Consider the following 24,191-nt stretch of genomic DNA (forward strand, 5'->3'; position numbering starts at 1 on the left):
ACTGTGTATTTGTAATAAGACTTAGGATAAAATCCTGTTTCCACTGACTGAGAAGGTCAGGAATTAAGTTTTTGTTTAAGAGCAAAACAGATGGGTGACATTTTATCAGCATTACAAACTTTCAAATGTGAGATAATTTTTTTTAATAATACAGCTCGGGTCAAGGACTTGAAAAAATACTATGGGAAAACCTTATTGATATAGACTCTTCCACCTAAAAATTTGTGTCATATTGTGAATAAAAGTTTTCAATCATCTGAACCATGGGTGCAAAGACTTTTAAAAAAGTTAAATGCATGAAGTATGGCCATGGTAAAAAAACAACCAACCATTTTACTTAAAAGGTCTATGTATAACTCCATGTCAAAAACTGGAAAGTACAATTTTTTGTGAATGTATGAATGGAATGTGATGATCATATTTTAAATAATTTTAACATGTTCTTTCTTACAGTAGGAAAAGTAATACATGACAAAGGCAAGATCATATTTTGAGTCAAATGAACAGTAACTTCAACACTAAAATGAAAAAGTGTGGTCTTAATATACGCATTTAAGTGAGACAAAAACGTAAAAGACAGATGCAGCTATTTTTATTATTTTAGCTGGCTTTTTCGGGGCCAGTTAAAAAGTGTATGCTATTGTTAACAGAAAAATATAAATATTACATATTATGAATTTATTTTTGCCTCATTCACTTAAGAAAAGTTGCCATCTCTTTTGCTACTTCTGAGAATGATCAGCCAATTTATTAGGGTAAAAACATTCATTACTTTTAAACAACAGATCAGTTTGGAGGTGTATGTCCTGTCAGAGATTTACATCCTTATAAAAACTACAGCAACACCAGCATTTACTTTTTTTTCAGGAGAGAAAGTAAGTAGCTGCCTTCATGCTGAGCTATTCTGTTTCTTTTTCTTCTTTTGCAGTGGAGCGTCCAATTTGGTCTTCTCTGGAGTAATTTTTCTCTTTCTTTTTGCTGTTTTATCACTTTTTTGAGTCCGACAAACTTTGTTTTTCCTGACTATTGATGATTTTTCATCTTCATTTGCTGAAAAAAAAAGCAGGAAATCAATCACAGTGATATATGTATCCAGTCTTTTTAGTATAAAATGGCACAGAGACGTATTTGTATCTCATTTTTAAACAGGAGTTATAAATTATTTTTTATTTACAGTGCAATGTGCCATTTATGATAGTTTTGTCTGTGATATGAAAATATCTGAAGACCAAGGATGTAAGTGGATTATGAGACAGGAAAACAATTTTAAAAAAGCCCAAAGCGAAACAAAACAACACACTGAGCCAGACTTCGTAAGGTTGCCCAACTGCATTGGCCTCAGACCTAATTTTGCCTATAGGAGAAAAAGACATGCAGTTCTATTGAACTATTTATTAATTTCTTGTCTGCCTCAAAAGCTTCACAGTGTCTTCCTCAGTGCATTATTCCAGTAAAGAGAAACAAAACTTTGATGTAATAGAAGTTAGAACAGGCTTATGTCCTCCAACATAGTGCAGGCTTGAGACACTACCAGATTGGTAAGGATATCTGTATCACCTGCCAGTGTCATATCCCAAATTCTTCAAGATACCAAGAATTTTTCCAATGCATATAGTAAAAAGCTCCCACTTAGTAAATTCTGATTCACAGTCGCATTAACAACTGAAAATACACACAGCTCTATTACCTTGAGATGATGTTTCAGCTTTCTCAGAATTTTCTTTTGTTTCTGAAGATTGGTCAAGCCATACTGCAAGACACGTCAGCCTAGCTTTGGTATTGACTTCACACAGTAAAGATGGCACATCTTTTATCTGAAGATAATATAGAAAAAATAGAAAAATATTAAGTATTAATTAAGATAGAAAAAGATTAATTAAACATTACTTATGTGTAAATTTATTGCAGTATTTGAAGTGAGAAAGTATCTTACTCCCCAACTTCCACTTAATTTCTGGTGCCTAACAACGTTTAGAACTAGAGGCTGTTAATGGCCACACTGTTACAGTCCTGCTCCCGATATCATTCCTCAATGGTGGTTTTCAAAAAACTCCCATGGCTTTAAGATCATATCTTGATAAGCAAGATCAGTGGGTTTCAGGCACATGGGCACGGGGGTAGGTTAAACACCAGAAGTACCTAGATGAGTCACAGATGCACACAAAAAACTTGTTAATGGTTTCAGAAGTTTCTCCAGAGTAAAAGGTATTTTTTGGTTCAGTGAAAATAATTTTACTTAAGTTATTGCATCAGATTCCTTTTCTCCCTCACAAAGACAAATCTCTTCAGAGTATGTTTCAGTTTGCTTAACTGCAATTTTATCAGGCATCTCCGCGAATACTCGAGCAAATGTCCTATGACAGATACTGGGGGGAAAAGTGTCACAAGGACACGTGCAGCATAACAGCATCAAGCATCAGGATATTCTGACTCAAAGAGCTGGACAGAGCAGCCCACACAGTTATTCAAAGTTTTACAAAACTTTGCCTGCACAGGAAGAAAATCACACATTTGGCCAAAATAAAGACGATGTTACAGAGAAAGTTAGAGTTCCCTCATCACTGTGTCAATTATGTACAAGGGGAACAGAATTTTGAGGTGAATGGAAAAAAGAGATTTTCACTACTGCACTTAAAAGTATAAAAGTAATCAGGGAGGATGAAATTAAAAATGGGCAAATTCAGACAAGATATCTAATATGAATAAATGTTGAGAGATATATATCTGAACTATTCAGGATACTCATAGTGGAATATAGTAAATCTTTTATTACTAATCATTACATTTAAAAAAATCTTATTATGATTTCAAAAGACAAACCCCAGATGAAACAATAACATGGGAAACTTTGAAGATATGATTCCTTGTTAGAAATGTGCTACTCAGAACTGTTTGAAAACATAGGAAATAAAAGTATCCAGTATATTAATGTGTTTGAATTTTTCAAAAGGACAACTTTTTTGTCCTACATGAAGAACCACCACCGCCCTGAAAACATACAGTTTGTGTTCTTAAAAGAGTAGCAACAGTCATCAACATTACAAAAATTCATGGCAGTCCTTAGAACATATATAACTGATAAGACAGTCATAAGTCTGGCCACGTAGGTCTACAGGGAAGCAGGACTCCACATAGAGAGGAGATGAGACCTCCATACCATTGTCTGATTTTATAGTTTGTTTAAAAGAAAATTACAATAATAGAAAAATATACAACTGCATAAAAATATGTACATAGAGATGCTCATCTGTACTGAACATAACACGGAGGAAGATCAAGACATCCAGATTTCAAGTTAAATTTCCTCAGTGATTTAAAATTAGTCTTTGTAAGAGAACTATCTGCAATTTTGGTTGTCCGATATTTTTCCATAAACGTAACAAGCAGTTTAATAGACCAACCTTATTAAGATCCAGATTCCACATTTTAATGTAACCATCACTGGATGCAGTAACAATAACATGTTGTCCTTCTCTTTCAAAACTATAGATATCTTTTATTCTGTGAAGAAAATGCAGTACTTTGTTACATTATAGGATGGCAGCTCAGAACAGTAAGCTGACAGAAATTAAAGATGAATAGGCAACAGTCTAAAAATCAGTTTGAACAGAACACCCACAAATGACAGGCAGGAACTCGGAACAGTAATCTGTTTTGAGTGCTGTCACTTACAGTCGGAACACTTGCCATTGCTTGGCTTCTTAGGATTCAGTTCTGAATGCTTTAATACTTTTAATACTTTAACCGTATCAATGACATTTTAGCTAATGCTTTTGTGTTTTGATGAACTAAAATCAGTATTTGGACAAATATTTGGTATTTGACAAGAACGGAGAATATGTCATTACCCTCCTGTTGTCTGGACTGAGCACAACTGGTTTGTTTTATTTAAGCATTCTGAAGATTCAGAATCTGTAAAGACTGGTTAAACATTCTTTAGGTCTTACAGGAAAATATTGGTACCGAATTTCAGAAACACATAGAGCATACACACAGAAGTGTGCACCTGTGTGTGTTTATTTTTGCACACATGCACATATATAAATAAATAAAACCATATACATGCATTCTATATAAACCCAAGTAATTTAGCAGAACCTTTTCTGTTTTGCTTTCCTTACCAGCCAGCTATCCACTTCAAAGCTTTGGTATACCAGCGTGACTAACCTATGGTTCTAGAGACATCACTGGCCTCTCAGCAATTCCACCTCAGCCAGAGGTGGGTGCCCTATTTCAGGCCGTGCAACAGGGATGATGAGCCTGCTGGGGAGTTCAGAATCTGAACTGCAAAGATGGCAATTGTTACACGGACTGATCAAGATATGACAAGAAAACATCACCAGATGTCTTTCTACCAAATTTGCCTGTCCAGTACAGTCCAGTTTTGTAGTGGAGCACTTGGAACGCTGTACAGCCATTTTCATCTATCTCCTGCCTGATAAGCACTACAGACCCCATTTCAATTCTGATACAACAAAGCTTTGGGAAGGAAAGAGGGAAAGAAGACCTTCTACCTGAAAAAAAAAGTTAACATAAATCCATGCCAGTATATCGAGATTTTATATTTAAGACTTCTGTTTAGATATGGTCTTTTGATCTTACACTGAGACCTAAATATTTGTATTGTACTTAGATAATAAATTTGGAATGATAATATTTCTAATTCTATACCCTGTTGTTTTTGTAACGTGAATGGATAGCAGAGTACTTGCCCTCACACTAAAGCAAACAAGTCTGTCCCAAATTTGGAACTTAGCACATAAGTAAATGTACTTTCTGTACTAAAACAAAAACAGTAGTAAAATATGCTGAACATTACAAGTCATTGAACTTCACTGAGTACTCAGCATTCCCGTAAATATTTAAACAGTAAATAAATATAAAATACCTGTTTTCATGGGCTTTAAATTCACAGAGGCATTTTTGAGAGTCACAGCTGTAGAACCTTATCATTTCATCATCTCCAGCTATGGCAAGGACAGAATCCTTGGAATGAAAAAAAGGAAATTCAAGTCTGATTAATTTCATGTGTTCTGAACTAGACAATTTCCCAGTACTTCTCTTTTTCGTACTTACTGTAACAAAAATAAGTGAAGAAATTCTCTTCTCTGTTGTGATAGTGCCAGTGATTGAAGCTGTGTCAAGTTTGTAGATATCCACTTTATTTGTTATCACGGTCACATATCTTTCTCCATCAGGGGACCATTTAATTATGTGGGCATCTGTAAACATTGACACATTTGTAAACACATGTTCACAGGTCTTTTGCACTCTATATTGCATAAGAATCTAAAAATAAGAATCTTTAGAAGCTACTAGACACTGTTTTCTATCTAAATGTGAGAAAAATGCAGGAAAAAAATCAAATAACCTAGAATAAGCAAGTGAAACTATGCTCTTAAATGTTTATTTCTGATTATCAGAAGCATATAAACAAAAAACCCCCACGTTTATTTAAATGTCCTGACATCACATTTAGAGGAAAAAAAAATACTTTAGTGTAACTATGTTTTCGTTTTGGTAAATGATTATTGCTAAGGACATAAGCTTACATATGCTTGCCTGTACGTGTAAAAAAGTTATTGTGAAAGTTGCTTGCAATTAACTGACTTGTTGCTTCAGTCTACTTTTCTTTACAGAAAACAAACAAACAAACAACAAATTCCACTTTTTCAGAGAATTTAGACTGATAAACTCACTTTGCTTCAGGTTTTTGATAAACGCTGATCGTCCTTCTACAAGATTCCAAGTTCTGAAAGACAACAATAAATAATGTGCATTCTGTTTAAAAACAGTACAGTGAAACTGAAGTCCAATCTGCTGACATGAGGCATCCAAAGGAAGCTTTTAAGCATCTGTATGCATTTTACTGCCTTCTTAATGTAAGAGAAAATGATGACTTCATATATCACTTGCACACAATAAGGAATTTGGAATATTTCTTTTATAAACCACCAATACCAATTTGTGCTTTTAAAATAGCATTTTATATATTTAAAACACATATATACAGCAACTTGTACACACTCAGAGAAAAATTACTTTTCTCACACTAAACAAAACCTGACAGCTTTCAGAAGTTTAAAAAAATTGTGTTCCAAAATGCAAATGTATTTACACATCTACAAGTGACTACAAAGAGTCAGAGCATAGCAAGAGGCTAGGAACAGCTAAGGGAGACCTTATTGCTGTCTACAACTACCTGAAAGGAGGTTGTAGCATGGAGGGTGTTGGTCTCTTCTCCCAATTAGCAAGTGATAGGACAAGAGGAAATGGCCTCAAGTTGTGCCAGTGGAGGTTCAGATTGAATATTAGGAAAAATTTCTTCACGGAAAGAGTTGTCAGGCATTGGAACAGGCTGCCCAGGGAAGTGGTGGAGTCACCATCCCTGGAGATGTTTAAAAGGCGTTTAGACACAGTTCTTAGGGACATGGTTTAGTGCTAGAGTTAGGTTATGGTTGGACTCAATTATCCTGAGGGTCTCTTCCAACCACAATGATTCTAAGACTTTAAAATATTGCTGGTACCTAGAACTTCAAAAGACAAACCAAAAGATCTTTGAAACATTTGATGTCAAACTATGTTTTAGCGGTGTTGCACTGTCCAGTCCCAGCACAGAATTGTTGCTTGTAAGAATTTACTAGAAGTTACTGAATTATGATTCTCAGTATTCCTTCATCAGTTTTGACTCACCTTAGTGTTTTATCTGTTCCTACTGACAAAGCTAATTTCCCAGAAGGATGAATCGACAGAGATGTCACGTGCCCCCTGATAAAAACAAAACAATGTATTAGGCACATACATCATTTACAAGGAAAATAAAGATAAAAACGTGTGAATATGCAGAGTTAAGAAACTCACTTATGCGCCTTAATGGATTTCAGGCATTCCCATCTCTTTGTGTTCCAGATACAAATTATTCCATCTTCAGCCCCACTCAGTAGATGTGCAGTACCATAGAACTCCAAACAAGTTATTGTGCCTAGAAATCCAAACCAGAGCTATTAACAATATTGTACATACTGAACAGTTATCACACAGAGAACTTAGGAATTAACTGAGAAGCTCCTAGTGGCAAAACATGCCAGCTACTACCCTACCCTTGGGCAAATCTACCCTAGGACACAAAATTGGGAGGAGCTGTCGACATTCTTGATGGCAGAGAGGCCCTGCAGAGGGATCTGGACAAACTGGAGAACTGGGCAATCACTAACACCATGAAGTTCAACAAGGGCAAGTGCTGGATTTTGCACCTGGGACACAGCAACCCTGGCTGTACATGCAGACTGGGACGAGATGCTTGAAAGTAGCTCTGGAGAGAAGGATCTGGGGGTTCTGGTCAACAGCAAGTTGAACATGTGCCAACAGTGCCCTGGCAGCCAAGAGGGCAACCATGTCCTGGGGTGCATCAAGCACAGCATTGCCAGCCGGGCGAGGGAGGTGATTGTCCTGCTCTGCTCTGCACTGGTGCGGCCTCACCTGGAGCACTGTGTGCAGTTCTGGGCAACACAGGATAAAAAGGATATAAAGCTACTGGAGAGTGTCCAGAAGAGGCTACAAAATTGGTGAAGGGTTTGAAGAGGAAACTGTATGAGCAGTAGCTAAAGTCACTTGGTTTGTTCAGCCTGGAGAAGAGGAGACTGAGGGGAGACCTCATGGTGGCTACAGTTTCCTCACAAGGGGAAAAGGAGGGACAGGTGCCAAACTCTTATCTTTAGTGACCAATGACAGAACCCCAGGGAATGGCAGGAAGATGTGCTGGGGAGGTTTAGGTTGGACATGAGGAAAAGGCTCTTCACCCAGAGGGTGGTGGAGCACTGGAACACGCTCCCCAGGGAAGTGTCATGGCCCCAAGCCTGACAGTGTTCAAGAAGAGAGTGGACAATGCCATCAGACACATGGTGTGAACTGTGGGGTTGTCCTGTGCAGGGACAGGAGCTGGACTCCATGATTCTTGTGGGTCCCTTCCAACCCAGGACATTCTATGGTTCTATGAAATCTGAATAATTTCCTAAGTATTTATTCACACCTCCCCCCCCCAAATTTCTTGTTATATTCAACCACTGATGTTCTCTAGAAGCCCTGCTGCAGCTATACACGTCTGAACTGCATCTTGTCCGCTTTCTCAAACAGCAGTACTCAACCACGATGGCGCAGGTGACACAGAGCTTCTATCAGTGACTATCATGGCTGCAACAGCATCGTTATTAAAGACTCAATAATAAAAAAAAAAATCAATGTCCTTCTTCTGGCAAGGGCCAGTTTTTCACCTACGTTTCTATCATTAATGCTTTTTATTAAGAAAAGCTCCCTTACCATTGTGCTGCAGCAGTGCCCCATGTTCTATCTTCTTTTTCATGTCATAGATTTGGATTGTCTCATCTCTGCTCCCAGTGACCACATATCTGTTATTCACTGCTACTGCTGACAATGAGGCAGAGTGGGCATGATGTGTAAAATCAGGGACAACCGTCCAGGACTGTAAATGAAATACAAAATAAACAGGTCTTTCTGAAGCTTCCTGTAGTGAGCTTCTACTTCATCATCCTGTATTTTTTTTAAACCAAAACCGGAAAAAGTATATGAGTAAAATGCAAAAGAATTATACTTAGCTGGAAGTGTAATGGGATCTAATTGAGTTAATGTGGTGTTAGGAGATTATTCCGAACGACTTAAGTGTGCAAACTGCTTCCTTGTACTCTGTGTTGGGCTTAGTTGAAGCTGTGTGAGGAAGAGTATCTGCAGAGAGATAAATCTCCTGGACAACGGAGGCAAACTCTCCCTTCTCCCACCATTGCAGACTGGAGACACGCCTTCCGCCTCGCACCGGCCCCCCCCCAGAAACAATGTGGCATCAGTCCTCTGCGCAGCCGCTTCTCCTCAGCTCTGCGCTGACAGGCTGAGAGGAACGAGCTGGCAGCACAGCCCCTCGCACCCACGCGGCCGCCCGCCTTCCGCAGCTCCAAGGATCCACAGCTCCGGGGAACCCTTCGCGCTTCCCGGGCCGGGCAGCGGGGTGTCCGCGGGCCGCTCCCACACCCCACGCCAGCAGCGAGGGGCCGAGCCTTGCGGCTGCGGGAGCCTGCCCCGCCCCCGCGGCGCTTTAAAAGCCCACCCGGCGCGCCCGGCCCCTCCACTCCGGAGCGAGGAGTCGGTGAGTAGCGCGGTGCGCCCCGGCGCCGCCTTTCTCTCCCTCAGGGGGGTTGGCGGGCGGCCCTGTTTGCTCTCACCTCGCTGGGCCGCGCGGCGAACCCGAAGAGGACCTGCTCGTAGCAGCCCGCCACCAGCTCCATGCGCCGCTCTCGGGGCCCTGCCGCCCTCGGCTGCGGGTCCGTCTTCCGCCCTGCCTGTGGCCGCGCCGGGCTGGGTCCACGGCTGGCGGCCGGCAGCGCTCGCTGCGGAGGGAGCCTGCGGCCTCCGCCAGCCGCTGAAGAGGGGGAAGTGCCGGGGTGGGGGGGGCGGCGAGGCCGCGGGCTTGGCGGGTCAGGCTTCGAGCGGGGCAGCCCGCGCGGGAGGTCCTCGCGGGGCGGAAGAAGTGTCTCGCGCTGCTGCTGATGGCGACGCGGAGGATGAGCGGCGTTAGTGCTGGGATCGGGGCGGGGCGGCGGGAAGCGCCGTGATCAAGGCCGGGGTGTGGGGGCCGGCGTCGGGGGAGGGGGCGCGAATCCAGCTAGTACGCAATGGGAGGAGGGGGGCGGCCTCCTCCCTTCCCCCGAGGCCTCAGAGCCGCCGCTTCATGGGCGGCTGGGCCGCGGGCCTGCGGGGCGAGGAGGCCTGGCGGCCGTTAGGCCGGACCGCCCGTTGAACCAGCCTCCCCGCCCCCACCCCGGGCGCTGCCGGGGGAGCGTCGCGGCCGCTTTCAGGGCCTTGCGGGCTTTTAAAAATCATTATTCGTTTCTTTCCTCCCCCCTTATCTCGTAGCACAATAAACGGGAAGCGCGGTCCGGCGCCAGTGTGGCCGCTGCGGAGGCCGCGGCCGGGCGGGGCGCACTACCTTGTCGTGCGCCGTGGCCTCTTCCCGTCGTGCCGTGTGGCTTATAAAAAATGCGTCACTGTACGGTGGTGAGGCTCGGGCCTGGGCTTGTCGGGCTGCTCGGCTGGGGGTCACCGCACCAGCCTGAGGCGATCTGGGGTATTCCTTCCCCCCCCCCCGCCCCAGCGCCTCGTGAGCGAAATTAATGGAGGAGGGGGGCGGCTTGTCCTCCATGTTTGGGTGAGCCGTGTTCGCGCATGTGGTTTTATTCATAAAGAGTTTCATCTGTCTGTTTGCTAGTACAAACGTTAAAGGGTGGAATAAATGGGCTAGTAAAATGTGTATGTAATCCAGTTAAGGAGCTGCTTGAATTCTGGAGGTTGATACTGCACCACTGCTTAAATAATAAGCGAGCTGTGACTGTAGCTAGAGTTAAGGCATATATAGGAAGTATAATGTTAATGCATGCTGTTTTAACTGCTTTCAAATGTTGTTGTTTTATAGTGAAAAGATCAAGAGGCAACAGTCAAGATCAGACGGGGAAAGAGTACAAAAACATAGTTTTGCATAAAAGTCTGTGATAACTGCAATTGAGAATTGCACCATTTGCCTTCTGATAGTCTTTTGGAACAAAGCCGCTTTGTAGTGTACTCCATCCTCTGTTAAATCTGCAAGAAGACAGGTAAGTTTAAAACAAACAAAAAACCCCAAACAAAACAAAACAAAAAGCCCCCAAAAAACCTCAAAACAACAAAACAAAAAACGCATTATGCAGCTGTAAATTCAATGATTAGTATTTCAGTGTTAGAACATGGAGGAGCTTATGGTTCATTCTAATAAAAGTAATGCTTGAATTACAGGTACATCACTATGGATGTTTTTATTAATAAAGACCTTCTTTAACAGGAAGAACTTGATGCTTATGATGCTTTATAATGAGCACAGCTAGGCTTAGCAAGAGGGCATATACTAACTTTGCTAGTATATACCTGTATTTAAGGGTTTGTTTGTACTGGACTATTTTTATGGCTTTGGATGGGTGTGGGGGTGAAGTGCATGGTTTTTCTGAATAACACCATGCATGAGTGCTCTAATTGTGGTGTATGGCTATCCTGTGTCAGGTTAGCTGAGTGTGTTTTCAGAAGCAGTGCTCTGAACTGTTGCCCCATGTGGACAGGCCTTTAAGGCATTACAAACACTCTGTATTTATTGTATTATGTGAGTATGGATTTGACCAGTGAGTATGTTAAAACAAATATATGTGTGTGTGTATATATATATATATATATACACATACACACACACACATTTTTGCATGGAAGCAAAGATTAAACTTAAGGAATCAAGTATCTGTGTAGAAGGAGCAACACTGGATGTGGAAAAAAAATCAGTGGTGAAGGAACAGTTGTGTGTAGATGTAAAATATTTTGCAAATGAAGTTGTTTTGCACTGACTTACTCTTGTTGGATAATTAGGGGGAAAAACGTAAAGGATATTACAATCAAGAAAGATTTCCTCTTCAGGAAAGTTTCTCAGTGGTTTAGTGACAGTAATAAAAGGTTATTCATTGTGGTCAACTCACTGGTAGTGAGAGAAACATGTATGTGGAAGAAGCAAAAGAGAAGACATACCTAAGAAAACATGAAGAGAATGATCACATTTACCTGTACTGTGCCCTCTTCCATCTTACATGTCTCTTGTTTAGCACATAGGAAGCAACACTTGTTTCAGCTGTATCATTTGTGGTACAAATAAATCAACTTTTAATTTGGCTAAAAGGGAAAAAAAAAATGAGGGGTTGTACAAAACATTGAAACCTCTGTTGCTTAGTTTAACTGTTTTAGAACACGGATCTTCTGAATTACTATGTTAGATGTAGACATTTCAGAAATGAGGATAATGTATAGGTGGCTTAAAAGCTCTCTGTAATTTTCTTGTGCTTTGAACAGTGGAAAAATCTTTGGATTATTACAATTTAAGAAAGCGAAGACAACTTCTAATCATCCCCTTGGCCATATATCCTTATTTTTGCTGCTTTAGCAGTGACAAATCAGAATTTACATTTCTAAGTTCTGAATACTAACATTAAAGATGTAAAGTGGAGTAAACATCTTTGAAAGTAGTTCTTCTCAAGTTTAAGATTCTTTATCTTTTTGTTCCTCCCTGACATCTCTTTCAGCGGAAGGACTGCAACAAACTGAACCTGTGCAACCATATCATTCGAGAAAGGGCGAAGACAGTTTGAATCATGGCAAGCCCGGTAAGATCATTTGGTCAGAAATTCAGGCTTGCAGTGCCTAAATGGATTCCAGAACCATACTCAGAATTCCTAGTAAATGTAAAGCTGAAATAGCTAGCTTGCTCTGAGTTGGGTGTTCTTTTAGTCCTGTGATTTCTTCTGATAATGTGGTAATTGGTGGCTGTCCTCTGGACACTTAATCACATCAACTGAAGCAGGTTTGGGGCATAACGTTAAGCTTTGCAGTTTGGATTATTTGAGCATGAGTTCATCTGAAGGACCTTGCACATAACACTCTCTATATAAGGTACATGTAGAGGTGTTCTAGAGGAAGAACGTTAAAGCCCGCGTAAGTAAAAAATGCTGCAAAACACCATTCTTATTTTTGGAAGTCCTTGTTCTTCAGAATCTTAAGTGAGGGAGGCAACCTGTGTTAACACAGCTGTTGTTTCCCTCCTCTTTTGTATAGTTGCCCCACTTCCTTTTTAAACTGTGGGGTTTGTTTTTTTGGTTTTGGTGGTGTGTGTTTTTTTCTTTTTTCCTCCTAGAGGCACTTCTTATGCCTCTTTGTTCCTGGCCTTGCATCTGGGTTTGAGTTTTCTCTCAGCCAAGCTAGTGCCTGTTCCTGGTCTGCTTTCTCATGTTCCATCAGCTGGCCTCCTGTTGTTCCTGGCCTAGGGGAGTGACTCACAGCTGGGTAGTGAGGAGAGGCATCTCACATAGGAGAAGAAGGATTCCTACCTAGATGAGGGGAGATAGGGACAGCCAAGATCCCTTCTAGGCAAGAGTGGTGACTTCGCTGCCTCTTCATCATTCGGACGATGCTGCTGCAGGGTTTTTTGAATCCTGGAGCTCAAGTGGAACACAGTCCAGTCCTGAAGCTAATTAACACTTAGGATTGGCCAACATCAAAGGGCTGTCTGCATTTTCCCTGGTTCCAAGAGGAAGCTGTCAATCCTTTAGCCAGCTTGACAAGTCAGGGGAATATGGCTGTTCATACAATCCTTTGGCTCTGTTATTTTTGCCAGGCGTTTTCCCCAGAGGCTGCTTTCCCTCATGGGAGGCGGAGGGAGAAATGGGACCCCAGGCTTCTTTCAAGGGCAAGGTGAATATGGGGAAATCACCTGTGGTGATGGGGAGTGGGAGGGAGGAATGTAAATGAGGCTAAATATTATAAAGGTGATTTTTTTTCTCCCAATAGGACTTGATGGCGAAAAAAAGAGAATGTCTCCAGGCCTACAGCTGGTGGAGAACACCGCAGAAGAAACGGAAGAAAAAGAACAAAGTGAAACCAGCAAGAATAGAGTTTGTCCCTAGTAGTACTAATTTGTCAATCAGGTAAAGGAGAAGCTGTGACCCTTTTATCTGTTTGAATTGATAGTGACTAGTGAATGCCATCGCTTACTTTTAAAATCCTGAAATAGCAACCAAATGTGCTATACACTAAAGTATTGCTTATGGAAATCTATTGCCAGTAGAATAATGATGGTTTCTTCATAGTGTCTCTCCCATAATCACTGAGAAGAGGTGGTAAAATAGTCCTAGTTCTTTTGAATCATGGCTGTAACTTGAGTTAATAGTTTTTCTTGGTATTTTTATGCCTCCTTCACCTTGCCTTCCCCTCTCTCGCCCTGTTCAGACAATATATATTTTTAAAACGAACTTTAAAAAAAATTATATATATATATATTTATTTTTTTTTCCATAAAATGAGTTTCTGAAGTGCTCTTACTACAAAAGCAGTAGAATGGACTCAGAAACTGAGAACTGGAGTGATGGCATTGCAGTTCTGGACATTACTCAGAGTTTTTCAGTTAATACTATTTTCACATTTTTTCTCCTTACTTGTCCAGTGTACCCTTATTTGTCCAGGGATAACTACCTGCTAATATGTTAGATATTTTAATGTTTCAGTCAGCTACCTTAGTCTCAACCTTAACAGTTCTCTTTTATCTTCTTAAAGACCAGATTATTCAATATTTGTTGGAGAGCTTACTCCTGAAGTGGATGACTTCCAGCTCTTTGACTATTTCCTAAAGAGGTACCCTTCATGTCTTGACTGCAAAATAGCAACAGACCTGCTGGGATATTCCAGGTAATGCTTGTGAAAATGTATAATGCTGTCAATATATTTGCTTCTATAAGTAATACAGAAGAACTTGTGTTGAAACTGTTTCCTGTATCATCTTTAGAGGCAGGGAAAGACAGATTAGTCTCTAGCATCACTTTTTTTTTTTAACAGCATGGGTCCTTGTGTTTTAAAACTTCCTGGTTTAAACAGTTATATGATAAGCTTCAATTTAGACATGCTTATCTGCATTAAATAAAATAAATGGTGGGAGAAAGGAGAGCCATGCACTGAAATCTGTGCAGCTGTGCTTACATACAGCAGTGAGTCCACTTAGTCATCTGCAGTACTGAAGACAAAATTATTTCCTTTTTACATGTGGGAGAAAAGTGTAAGGCCTGGTAAATTGTAGGGGGTTGGGAGGGTGAACCTATTAATATTAGTAGATAAAGCCTAGCAGGAGTTAGACTGGCCAGGCAGTGAGTCAAGCAAGTGTGAGTGAGTTTGCTGTTCAGACAATGCTGAATGCAGTAGACAACTTAAAACAAGTATAAAAAGAATGTTAGTGCTGTACAGTGGTAGAAGTGGGTTAATGTTGATTGATAAATTAACTGCTGTAAGTGCAGAAATATGGAATCTGATTACTTACACAGATAGTAATTAAAATGTATTTGCTCACTCTCAGCAAATTGCATCTTAATGCTATCAAAGAACAAACATTTTTGCTTCTGGCCCATGTGTTTCATTTAAAAGCATCTTCTGTGTATGTGAACATGCCAGAGAGGTTGCTTAGGTAATGGAAGCTATAGTAGCTACTATCTTCTGTTTTTGTAGAAGACAAGAATTAATTAGCTTTGTAACTGTTATGCATACTAGAATTTGTTTTTTCCCTTTTGAAAATTGCAGAGGGTATGCCTATGTCAGATTTGGTGAGCAAGGTGATCAGATGAGGGCACTGCAAGACTGCCAGAATGCACCAGGTCTTGGGGGAAAACGAATCCGGCTGAGCATAGGCATTTCTAAAAGGTAACAATGAGTTATGCATTGATACAGTAATACTAAACAATCAGATTCTTGTGGCTCTGCCTTTGTAAAGTCTGTGGTCCTTGATGCAGTGGCTGTACCCATGATGCAGTCTACAAAACCAAAAATACAGAAGCATTGTCTTTTGACTACCTGGATTAATCAACATATTTCAGGATTGCTGGGGGAATTCACTTCAAGTCTAGCCAGACTGTGTAACTTGAGCCTAGCTGCTGTTGTAGCCAGCCTTAATTCTTACAGTAATGAAGCTGAATGCATTAATATATTTTCCAGGTTTGGGCCTAAAGAAAGTAGAAGGGCACAGCAAGTGGTTTTGTATGTTAGGGTGCTCTTCTAGACTTCTCCCTCTAGTTTAGACAAGCTACCAGGCAGCTAGTTTTATAGAGGCTGGCAGAGGAAGAAACAGTTTTAAGTGGAAAAATACAGAATACAGGGTGAAAAAAACAAAGTGTTGCTCAAACAGTTTGTTCAGAATACTGTTCTTTGCTTTTCAATTGGTGGGGTAGCAATGAAATTGAAGTTGATTAGTTTTGAGGGTTTTTCACTCTGCCAGCTCAGGTGTCTCAGTTATTTAGGGCAATTCAGGTCTTTGAACAGTTAGAGAATTGATACCAAATTTGATAAAGTTTGATCAAGGATACAGACAAAATTACGATCTAACATAAAACAGTTTCAGTATATTTGAGGTTAGCTTGTGTGTTCTGTTAAATAGTAAAAATAACAGGTTTGTTTTCTTCTTTGCCCTGGATAATTCTGCAAATGTCACCTCTTTACTTTAGAATGGAAATGCTTTTACTTGAGAGCATTGTCCAGAATTGCTCTGGCTACCTGATTTTGAAAGCAAGAGGAGGTCACAAAGAAACAGCAAGTTTCTTCACTTCTGCTATTCAGAAGAGTGTCAGCAGTTTTTTCAGATTTTTCTTTCCTACAGAGATGTATGTAGGAAAGAAGCTGGAAGCAGAATGTGTTGAGACATCATGTCATTACTTTATTACAGTAGAAAGACAAGAGTACTTATTTATTAGAATGTATATGTAGCTTTGCAGTAATGAAATAAATGTAGGTATTAAAGTACACATAAGTAATCTTTTTTTCTGAATGGCTGAGTACTGTACTGTCTTAGAATCAAAATATGCAGCCAGAGTAGTTTGTCATTAAGTCATACAGGCATCTCTATTTCTGAGCTCCTTCAGTCTGTGTTCTTGACAAAAAGCCTAGATATGACTTCAGTGCAGTGGAGAGGCAGAGAAATTGGACTTTGCAAATGCAGGAGGTATACCTGTTCATAGTAAAGAAATCTCTAAGCATAGAGGATTTTTTTGGAATGTGTAGCTGGTTATGTGAATGCATTTCTTGTAGTGTACCTCTGCTTTTGGACCTTGGTTGTAGTACAGATAACACTTGGGCACTGGTTCTTGTCAATAGTGTGAAGTTATCCCTGAGAACCTGCTCAGGAGAGTAGTGAAAACTAATCAGCAGGCCAATTCATTTTAAGAACCAGTGAATTTTGTCATTTCCTGCTGCATTGGTTTCTTGCTGAATAATGGCAGTGCTGACTTCACTTGACAGCTGTACTTTGGCAACTCTTCAGGGACTAAAAATTGAGCAGGTGGAGGTAGCCATGCCAAACTGTTAGACAGTGTCAGATACTTCTGAGAGTGGTGAGGTTGCCCAGAGAAGCTGTGGATGCCCTATTCCTGCAAGTGTTGAAGGCCAGGTTGGGCAGGGCTTTGAGCAGCCTGGTCTAGTGGAAGGTATCCCTGCCCATGGCAGGGAGCGTGGAACTAGATGATCTTCAAGGTCCCTTCCAACCCACACCATTCTATGATTCTTCTGAAATGGATAATCTGACTTCATATCCTTGTTTCTAGAAATAACGAGTTAGTATTAACCAAACAAAAGATAGAAGGGCTAATTAAAACTGAATGCATTTTTAAAGCAGCTGTGCTTGATGTATGTCTCTGGTGTTACTAAATAAGTTTTTCAGCAGCTTGCTTATATAGATACTAAAAATACTTGAATACAGATAAGTGTCATGGCTTGAGTTAATCCATGAAAACAATTGCTCTTGGTATTGGCAAAGGTGAGAGCATTTGTATCTGTATAAATAAGAGATCTCACAGTGACTTACTGTTGCTTAGTCAACTATTCAGACAAGCTTCCTTTTAAACTTTGAAATGTGTAAACTGGAAAATTGTGTAACTTTAGAACTGGATTTGCAACTTATTGCTCTCAGACTCTTAACTATATAAACTTCTCATGTTTCAGACTGAAAGCAGAATTCCAGCGGTATCCATCGTACAACTATAATGATTATTACCAAGATTATCAGAACTACTATTCCTCACAGTGGAATTATGATCCTTATGCTGATTACAACTACAGCTCCTATACTCCCTATGATAGCATGCAAGCTGTTGGAGAGTGTTCTTTAGGAGATGCTGTTATGGCCCCAGCTGTTTTTGAGGTAACGATACTATACACTTGTTTTGAATGAATTAAAAAAAAAATCACAAATAATAAGTTGCACAAGTTGTGTAAGAGCAAAAAGTGGTCCTGAAACTGAAATAATGTTTTCTGCTTAGTGTGGAGGTTGGAATAGCAGGCTTCATACAGAGGTATCTTTAAGTGCTTAAGTAATGTATCTATAAAATTAGATCTTTACACCATTATTTGTTAATGTATGCCAAATAAGTTTTGACAGCATAATGGTGTAGGCTTCCTCTCTTCCTTTTGTTCTGAGATAATTTGTTAAGAGCAAATTAAAGAATTTACCGTAAGGTGGTCTTACCTTAAATCAGCCAGTTTATCAATTACAGCTTCCAGAAGTCGCTTCTAACCTGAACTATACTATGTTTTTTTTGGTTGTGTTTTTTTTTTTTAAAGAAAACAAGGCAAAACAAACAACAAAGAAACCAATCCAACAAACCAAGCAAAGAAAAAAAAAAACAAAACCAAAACCAAAACACAAGGAGGAGAGGGGGAACTAAAGAAAGAAAAAAAAAAAACAAAAAACAAAAAACAAAAACCCACAAAAAAACAAACAAAAAAAACAAACTGCAAAACTGCAACTTTATCCAACAAACACAAGCCCCCTGCCTATTCTTGTAGCTGTGGGAGAAGGGAATGGTTTGGGAGTACAGAATTATTTTGGGCTTGTGATGCTTTTCAAAATAGATTGATTAAACTTAAGATATTTTATTTTTTTTTTTTTTTTAGGAAACTTCAGCTATGACTGAAATCAATGATGACCTGATAACTGAAGGTAATGTTTCTATCCCTGCAACTTGAATTTAGCTAGACTTGTGCCCTTTAGCAATGCAAGCCAATGACTATTGGATGAAGAATGTCTTATTCAGCTGTTGTAGTGGCATTCTCCATGGGTTATAGCTGAGATGAGGTAGGATTTTAAAGCTGATAGTGTACACCATGTCAGGCAGAATGGGACATTGTCAACAACACTTTTGCACTTAAAGATAGGTACAAAGCTTACAAAACGTAGTTGTTGGGCCTAGAAGGTTTGAAGGCAGTTCTGTGTATAGACACATCTTGTGTTAGTGTTCAGAAACTTTATCCTGCCTAACACATTCTGTATAAATGAATTAAATGGCTTTTTGGAGAGTTTAATTGTTATTTATAATTAAATCTATTCTTTATCTTGAAATGCTGATATAGTCCTAGCATTCTAGTACACAAATTCCAAAAGGAGCTGGACTTGTCAGGTTTGTTAAAATTCTAGCTGGATAAACATCTTACTACATTGACTGTTAAATCTATTAAATGTCTAAAACCACATTTAGACATTTATTTACAGTTTTTGTGTGCATGCTTCCTAAGATCTGACCCTTGTACTTACTAGGCTTTTATTTTCAGATCCGCAGCTTTACTTGGATATTGATGAAATGAACAGACAATTTATCGAGACAAGTGAAGAACTCTATGATTCCCTCATGAATTGTCACTGGCAACCTCTGGATACGGTCACTTCTGACATCCCCCCTGCTATTTAAGTGTCTTATATAGCATGACCGTTATGACCAAGGTGCTAAAATTACATTTCTTCTACATTACTCTAGATCATAAGTTTTAAAGCACAATGATAGGCTGAGTTTTTCTGCTATGCTTTTGACAGTTTCTGTAATTTTTTTTGTCCATCAATTGGAGCATCTTGAAATCATGTAAATATTCTAGAAATGTAAAGAGTTCAATGGGGTCTGAAGATAGACTTGACTGTGTAAATAAAATTTTGTTTCTGCAAACCTGCCAGCAAGGGATTTTACTTATGTATGTTAAGCACATTCTCTTCTGGCTTGTGGAATTTAGCTGGAGGCAGTAGGCATATTTCACCTGGTTTTGGTATGGGCATTGGGACACTGTTGAAAACTGACTCTCATGTATTTCCAAGTTACCTAGGCAAACTTTTACAAGCTCTTAACACACTTGCTTAGATCATGTGTGCATTTGGGAGACACTTACAGGGTTTGTAATGAGAACACTTGAGCCCATTCTTTCTCCTGCAGTCTGCTGCTGCTAACTATACTACTGTTGATCTGCTAGGTCAGTTAGAATTCCTTTATCAATATGCGATTTTAAACATACAGAAGGACAAACATTCAGCTGCTGTAGCTGCAAACATTCCAAAGACTAAGGATGATCCCTACTAAAAATTTTATTCCTGTACTTCTTATTATTAGTCTTCTGAACTGACACTTTACAGCAGAGAAACTGGTGTAAAATAACACATGTTCTTAAACCTAAAAATTCTTGGGGGAAAATAAGTTTCTTATTTAAAGGAAGAAAAAATAACCCATTGGGAATAAACTACCCTAATAACAGCTCCTCAATTAAGTTGCACCCTATGCTAGACATCTCTGTAATTTGTTCAGTCTTCATGCTCAGGTGTTTTATAGTGATGAAGTCATAATTTTAGTAGGCTGACAGTTTTTGGTATTTGAGGACATTAGGGGAGATAGCAATGAGGAAAGTTCTGCAACTTCTGAGTGGCTTCCTCTAAACTGTTCTCATCTTGAAGTATAAAGTATTTTCCACCCACAGGGACTACTTAGGCCCATGCGTATGCAAAACTTATTTACTGCTTAATGTACAGAATAACATAAGTTAGGCTGGAAACAAAGTTAGCAGAAATTATCATAGCTAATAGCTGTGGAAGCTACTAAAGCTAGTCAACACTGGTACTGCCATGTGTGTTTTGGGGGCAATCTAAACCATAATTGCTATGATGGCAGATAGGAATAAAGTTCTCTGACTTTTACATGACAATGTAATTTAAGTGGTAGTCACAATCTATATGCTGTTCTTGAATTAAAAATAAATACTGAATTGCTGAGTGACGATTTGGCACTGGCAGGTCATTTCTAGCTGCTGACCAGAATATCCTTCTCGGCACAGTTTAATTTCAGCTAGGAATACATCAAAAGTCTTGCCCATTAAATGTAGATGCTCTAAAACAGAAAAGGTTTCTGGAGTACTATAGGAGGTTCCTTCTTCCTGGATTTTGTGCAGATGTGTATGTAGATAGAATTCAACAAACCTCATCTAGGCAGAGGGAGTAGCATTGCAGTTTCAGCAGCTATTGCCCTGCTTTGGGGAGGGCTAGTTGCAAGGTAGCTGGGAGCTTAAATTTCTTGGGTGAATAATTTCCATGTGTGAACTGGTGAGTCTTTGGAGGCTAATGTTAGGGAGGTTATTAACAAGAATGTGACAGAAAGTAGAAAGGGTATGAAGCAAAAAGAATGAGTGGGAAAGGGGATGGCTCTGCATGTATAGAACTTCCAGCAGACTCCACTAAACTCCAGATAGTAGATGCAGGCCCTTTGGATTTGGATGGGATTATTAAAGCTTCAGAAGTGCACAGGATTTGATGCCGCTTCAGTTGTGCAAAGCTGTGGTGCTTGAGCTTGGTAGTACAAACCTAGTCTGCTGAGAAGAGGGTTTTGTATCTAGCAAGCATGCTCACCATGAGCAGCAAGGCAGCTTCCATGTCTGTGCCTGGGTTATATCCTGATTTGAAGTGGCTTGCATAGCATCACCTAACACTGTATTTAAGTTGCAGCAAGTAATTTGTGGAAACCTTTTATTGTGTTGTTAATTAAAAATGTGATGCTAAGAATGTGTGTTGGGTCAGCAGAAATACTATGGGGTATCTGCTGATTTTTTGTTTGTTTGTTTCTTCTCGTTTGGGAGATTGATCTGTGTGTCAGTTATGTAACGAATGCCCATGTAGCCATGTGATTTCACTTAGTCCAACATACTATCACCACAGTACTTTAACCTCAAAGTCACAGTTTGTAGCCACCTCGTTTATGCAGATTTTTACCTCTTAACAAGATCTCTACACTCTGTGTTAGAAACTGTTTTCAGACATGCATGCATCTTCTATTCCGGACTGTAAAGTACACAGTTAAAATGTTGTTTCTGTAATGCAATGAAAGAGGTAGTTCGGGCCATTAGTTTTCCAAACCTGAGAGATATTGGGGGTGTGTTTTCTTCTAGTCAACACACAAGAAAAATGAGGTGAGGAGGAGAGTCTGTTGGTTGCAACCCATGTGACACTGTTCTAAAATAGCTCTCTGACCTCTTTTTCTGTCTCCTGAGCCTTACTAGTCTGTTCCTCTTTCCAGTTAGGAGTGCATACATGGGATCAAGATGGTGTATACAGTGCATGTTCTTAACTGTAAAGGCATACTGAATGCTAAATTTCTTTCTGTATTGGTGTGTTACCCACGAGCCCCCAATACAGGAGAAGGCGAGTGCATCAGAACTATGAGAATGCATTGCTGAGACTTTTTACTGAGTAAAGTTAGAGCTGTTCAACTACCAGCCTGTATTTGGTAGCTTGTACCTGAAAATACGATACAGGTGCCTGCCATCAATTCTGCAAAGATGTGATTGCAGTGAGAACATATAAGAAAAAAAAAAAGTCTTATAAGCAACTTTTGCAACACCACGATATTTCACTTCGGGTTGTGTTTTGTCTCTGACTTACCCAGCTGAAATATAGGTGTGTTTTCTAAGCTTGATGGTTTATTTGCAAAAATATCTAGTTCCAGTTTTAGAAACTCTTCATTGCACCTAGCTGCCATGGATAGTGCCTTTACTCAAAACTTGCTAATTTTTTCAAAAGGATAGTGGTTTGGTTTTCTACTACTTACCTGGACAGGCTTTATGATGATGGTTTGAGGGACTACTAATCCTGCAATCAGTGAGCAGGAAGAAATAGGCCAAAAAGGGTGGAGTACTTAAAAGGGTACAAAAAGCACAAAATGGTACTTAAGACAATGAATGTTTCTTTTTGCAGGGATGCTCTTGGACCAACAGCTTCTTTCTAGTGCTACCTCAAAGTAACTTGCAGATATAAGTCAACAGGGAAGACTGATCAAATGGTGATGATCCCTATCATTCTGCTGGATATATATATTTGCCTTTTGTCTCATTTTTAATAACACGTCAGTGACTCACATCAATAGATGTTGTTTGACTACATCAACAAGTATTTGAGTCATGAGTGTCATTAAAGGAATGTAACCATATGGAAATTATTCCAAATAAGTAAAATGGAAGTAAAATAAGTAAATAAAGCAGCACTTGAATTTACAGAACAAACATAGAGTAGCTGACTTTGACACACTCATGAAGGAGAACATCGTGTCTACAGGTTACCTCAACATACCTGGCGTGCATCAGAAAGGGAATCTTGTTTAAAATTTGCCCAGCTCTTATGTGTCCAGTGCAGGAGTGATTTTAGTCAGTTCCTCACACAGGTACCATTTTAGAAGTCAGTGTTACTACTGATGAATGTCTGTTACCAAAGGGCACAGTTTATATCCCTTTGTGAATCTTGCTCTTCCCATAGTGGAAATAGTGTTCCTTCCCCTCCTTAAGTTGGAACGTAGCATAACAGCTTCCTAGACAAAAAGAGTTACAAATCCAGGCTAAAATACTATTTTTCTTGTATTTTGATGATAATATTGATGTAGATTTTTTTTTTTACAAGCATATTGTAGAAGTAGAGCCTCACCCTAAAATTGGTCCACAGATGTAACACACCAGCACTTTACATGAGATGAGGTGGTTCTTGGAGGTCACCTCTAAACCCATGTGTTTCATGCCCTGGGCAGGACTATCTATCACTGCAAGCCATCCCACTGCACATAAAATTGTATTTGCAGTGGTACGATAGGAGAGGGAGAGACTGTGGATTTCTGAACACGCCATTCATGGGTGCAAGTATCTGCAAAGTAATTCCGCTCTCCTGGGATTTTGAAAATGGTTGTCTCCTATAGACAACCATGAAAGCAATACTAAGAAATTGAGAAGGAGCAAGTCATGTAGGAGAGCTGGGAAGATAACAGGTTAAAAAAATCCAGTATGAAACAAGCAGCGAAGACTTTGCATGACAGAACTCCCCAGTAATATTCCATCTAAAAGCATGTCCTACTCTGCTGTCGCTGCTCAATTTTGTTTCTTCACAAACTGGTTTGAGTTCTCCTAAGCCCCAAAGCTTAATACACTTTTTCTTCATGTTTCTGTTGTGACACTCTTTGGTGGAAGGAGTGTGAACTATATAACAGCTCTGCATTTCACCTGTGTCTCATTCTCCAACAGTAGTTTTTTTAGTACATTGTTTTTTTCTAGGGTGAACATTTTTATTGTCTTCTAAATAGGGAACGTGCTTGTAATTTTCTGCTCCATTCTCAGGGCAGATCAATGCTCTGTAAGATCTAGAGCAGAAGTCTCAAACTCATTTTCACCGGGGGCCACATCAGCCTCGCAGTTGCCTTCAAAGGGACGCATGTAATTTTAGGCCTGTGTAACTACTCCTACATTTATACTGATCTGGAGCTATA

The 24,191-nt window shown here is 39.9% G+C and overlaps 2 protein-coding genes across 5 annotated transcripts; one reads left to right on the forward strand and one right to left on the reverse strand.

Annotated features, from left to right (window-relative positions):
- Window positions 1–519: 519 nt before the first annotated feature.
- On the reverse strand, window positions 520–9,436 carry PAK1IP1 (PAK1 interacting protein 1). The gene is made up of 10 exons (XM_082045673.1): window positions 9,231–9,436; window positions 8,317–8,479; window positions 6,862–6,982; window positions 6,694–6,768; window positions 5,700–5,752; window positions 5,077–5,222; window positions 4,889–4,986; window positions 3,402–3,501; window positions 1,688–1,814; window positions 520–1,050 (listed from the first exon to the last, which is right to left on the reverse strand). The coding sequence occupies exons 1-10, from the start codon at window positions 9,291–9,293 to the stop codon at window positions 890–892; spliced, it is 1,107 nt and encodes a 368-aa protein (XP_081901799.1). The 5' UTR covers window positions 9,294–9,436; the 3' UTR covers window positions 520–889.
- Window positions 8,904–22,834, forward strand: LOC309436471 (tRNA selenocysteine 1-associated protein 1-like). Of its 4 annotated transcripts, XM_082045675.1 has the most exons (11): window positions 9,487–9,578; window positions 10,478–10,655; window positions 12,153–12,233; window positions 13,241–13,317; window positions 13,414–13,550; window positions 14,176–14,307; window positions 15,187–15,306; window positions 17,593–17,791; window positions 18,544–18,589; window positions 19,198–19,366; window positions 22,643–22,834. In XM_082045675.1, the coding sequence occupies exons 4-10, from the start codon at window positions 13,288–13,290 to the stop codon at window positions 19,332–19,334; spliced, it is 801 nt and encodes a 266-aa protein (XP_081901801.1). In that variant the 5' UTR covers window positions 9,487–9,578; window positions 10,478–10,655; window positions 12,153–12,233; window positions 13,241–13,287; the 3' UTR covers window positions 19,335–19,366; window positions 22,643–22,834. The 4 variants fall into 4 exon arrangements, with proteins under 4 accessions (XP_081901800.1, XP_081901801.1, XP_081901803.1 ...); XM_082045674.1 differs by lacking the exons at window positions 9,487–9,578; window positions 22,643–22,834 and adding an exon at window positions 8,904–9,154 and having other exon boundaries at window positions 19,198–19,588; XM_082045676.1 differs by lacking the exon at window positions 22,643–22,834 and having other exon boundaries at window positions 9,559–9,576; window positions 19,198–19,588.
- Window positions 22,835–24,191: the final 1,357 nt, after the last annotated feature.

Source organism: Streptopelia decaocto (genome assembly GCF_964273445.1).
Source record: "Streptopelia decaocto genome assembly, chromosome: 2".
Taxonomy (NCBI): domain Eukaryota; kingdom Metazoa; phylum Chordata; class Aves; order Columbiformes; family Columbidae; genus Streptopelia; species Streptopelia decaocto.

Coding starts and splice junctions, on each gene's coding strand:
- PAK1IP1 (XM_082045673.1), bottom strand. CDS start 9,293: ATGGAGCTGGTGGCGGGCTGCTACGAGCAGGTCCTCTTCGGGTTCGCC. Junction 8,480..9,230: donor TCGCCGCGCGGCCCAGCGAG/GTGAGAGCAAAC, acceptor TTTCATTTACAG/TCCTGGACGGTTGTCCCTGA. Junction 6,769..6,861: donor AAATCCATTAAGGCGCATAA/GTGAGTTTCTTA, acceptor TGTTTTTATCAG/GGGGCACGTGACATCTCTGT.
- LOC309436471 (XM_082045674.1), top strand. CDS start 13,288: ATGGGACCCCAGGCTTCTTTCAAGGGCAAG. Junction 15,307..17,592: donor AGCATAGGCATTTCTAAAAG/GTAACAATGAGT, acceptor CTCATGTTTCAG/ACTGAAAGCAGAATTCCAGC. Junction 18,590..19,197: donor TGATGACCTGATAACTGAAG/GTAATGTTTCTA, acceptor TTTTATTTTCAG/ATCCGCAGCTTTACTTGGAT.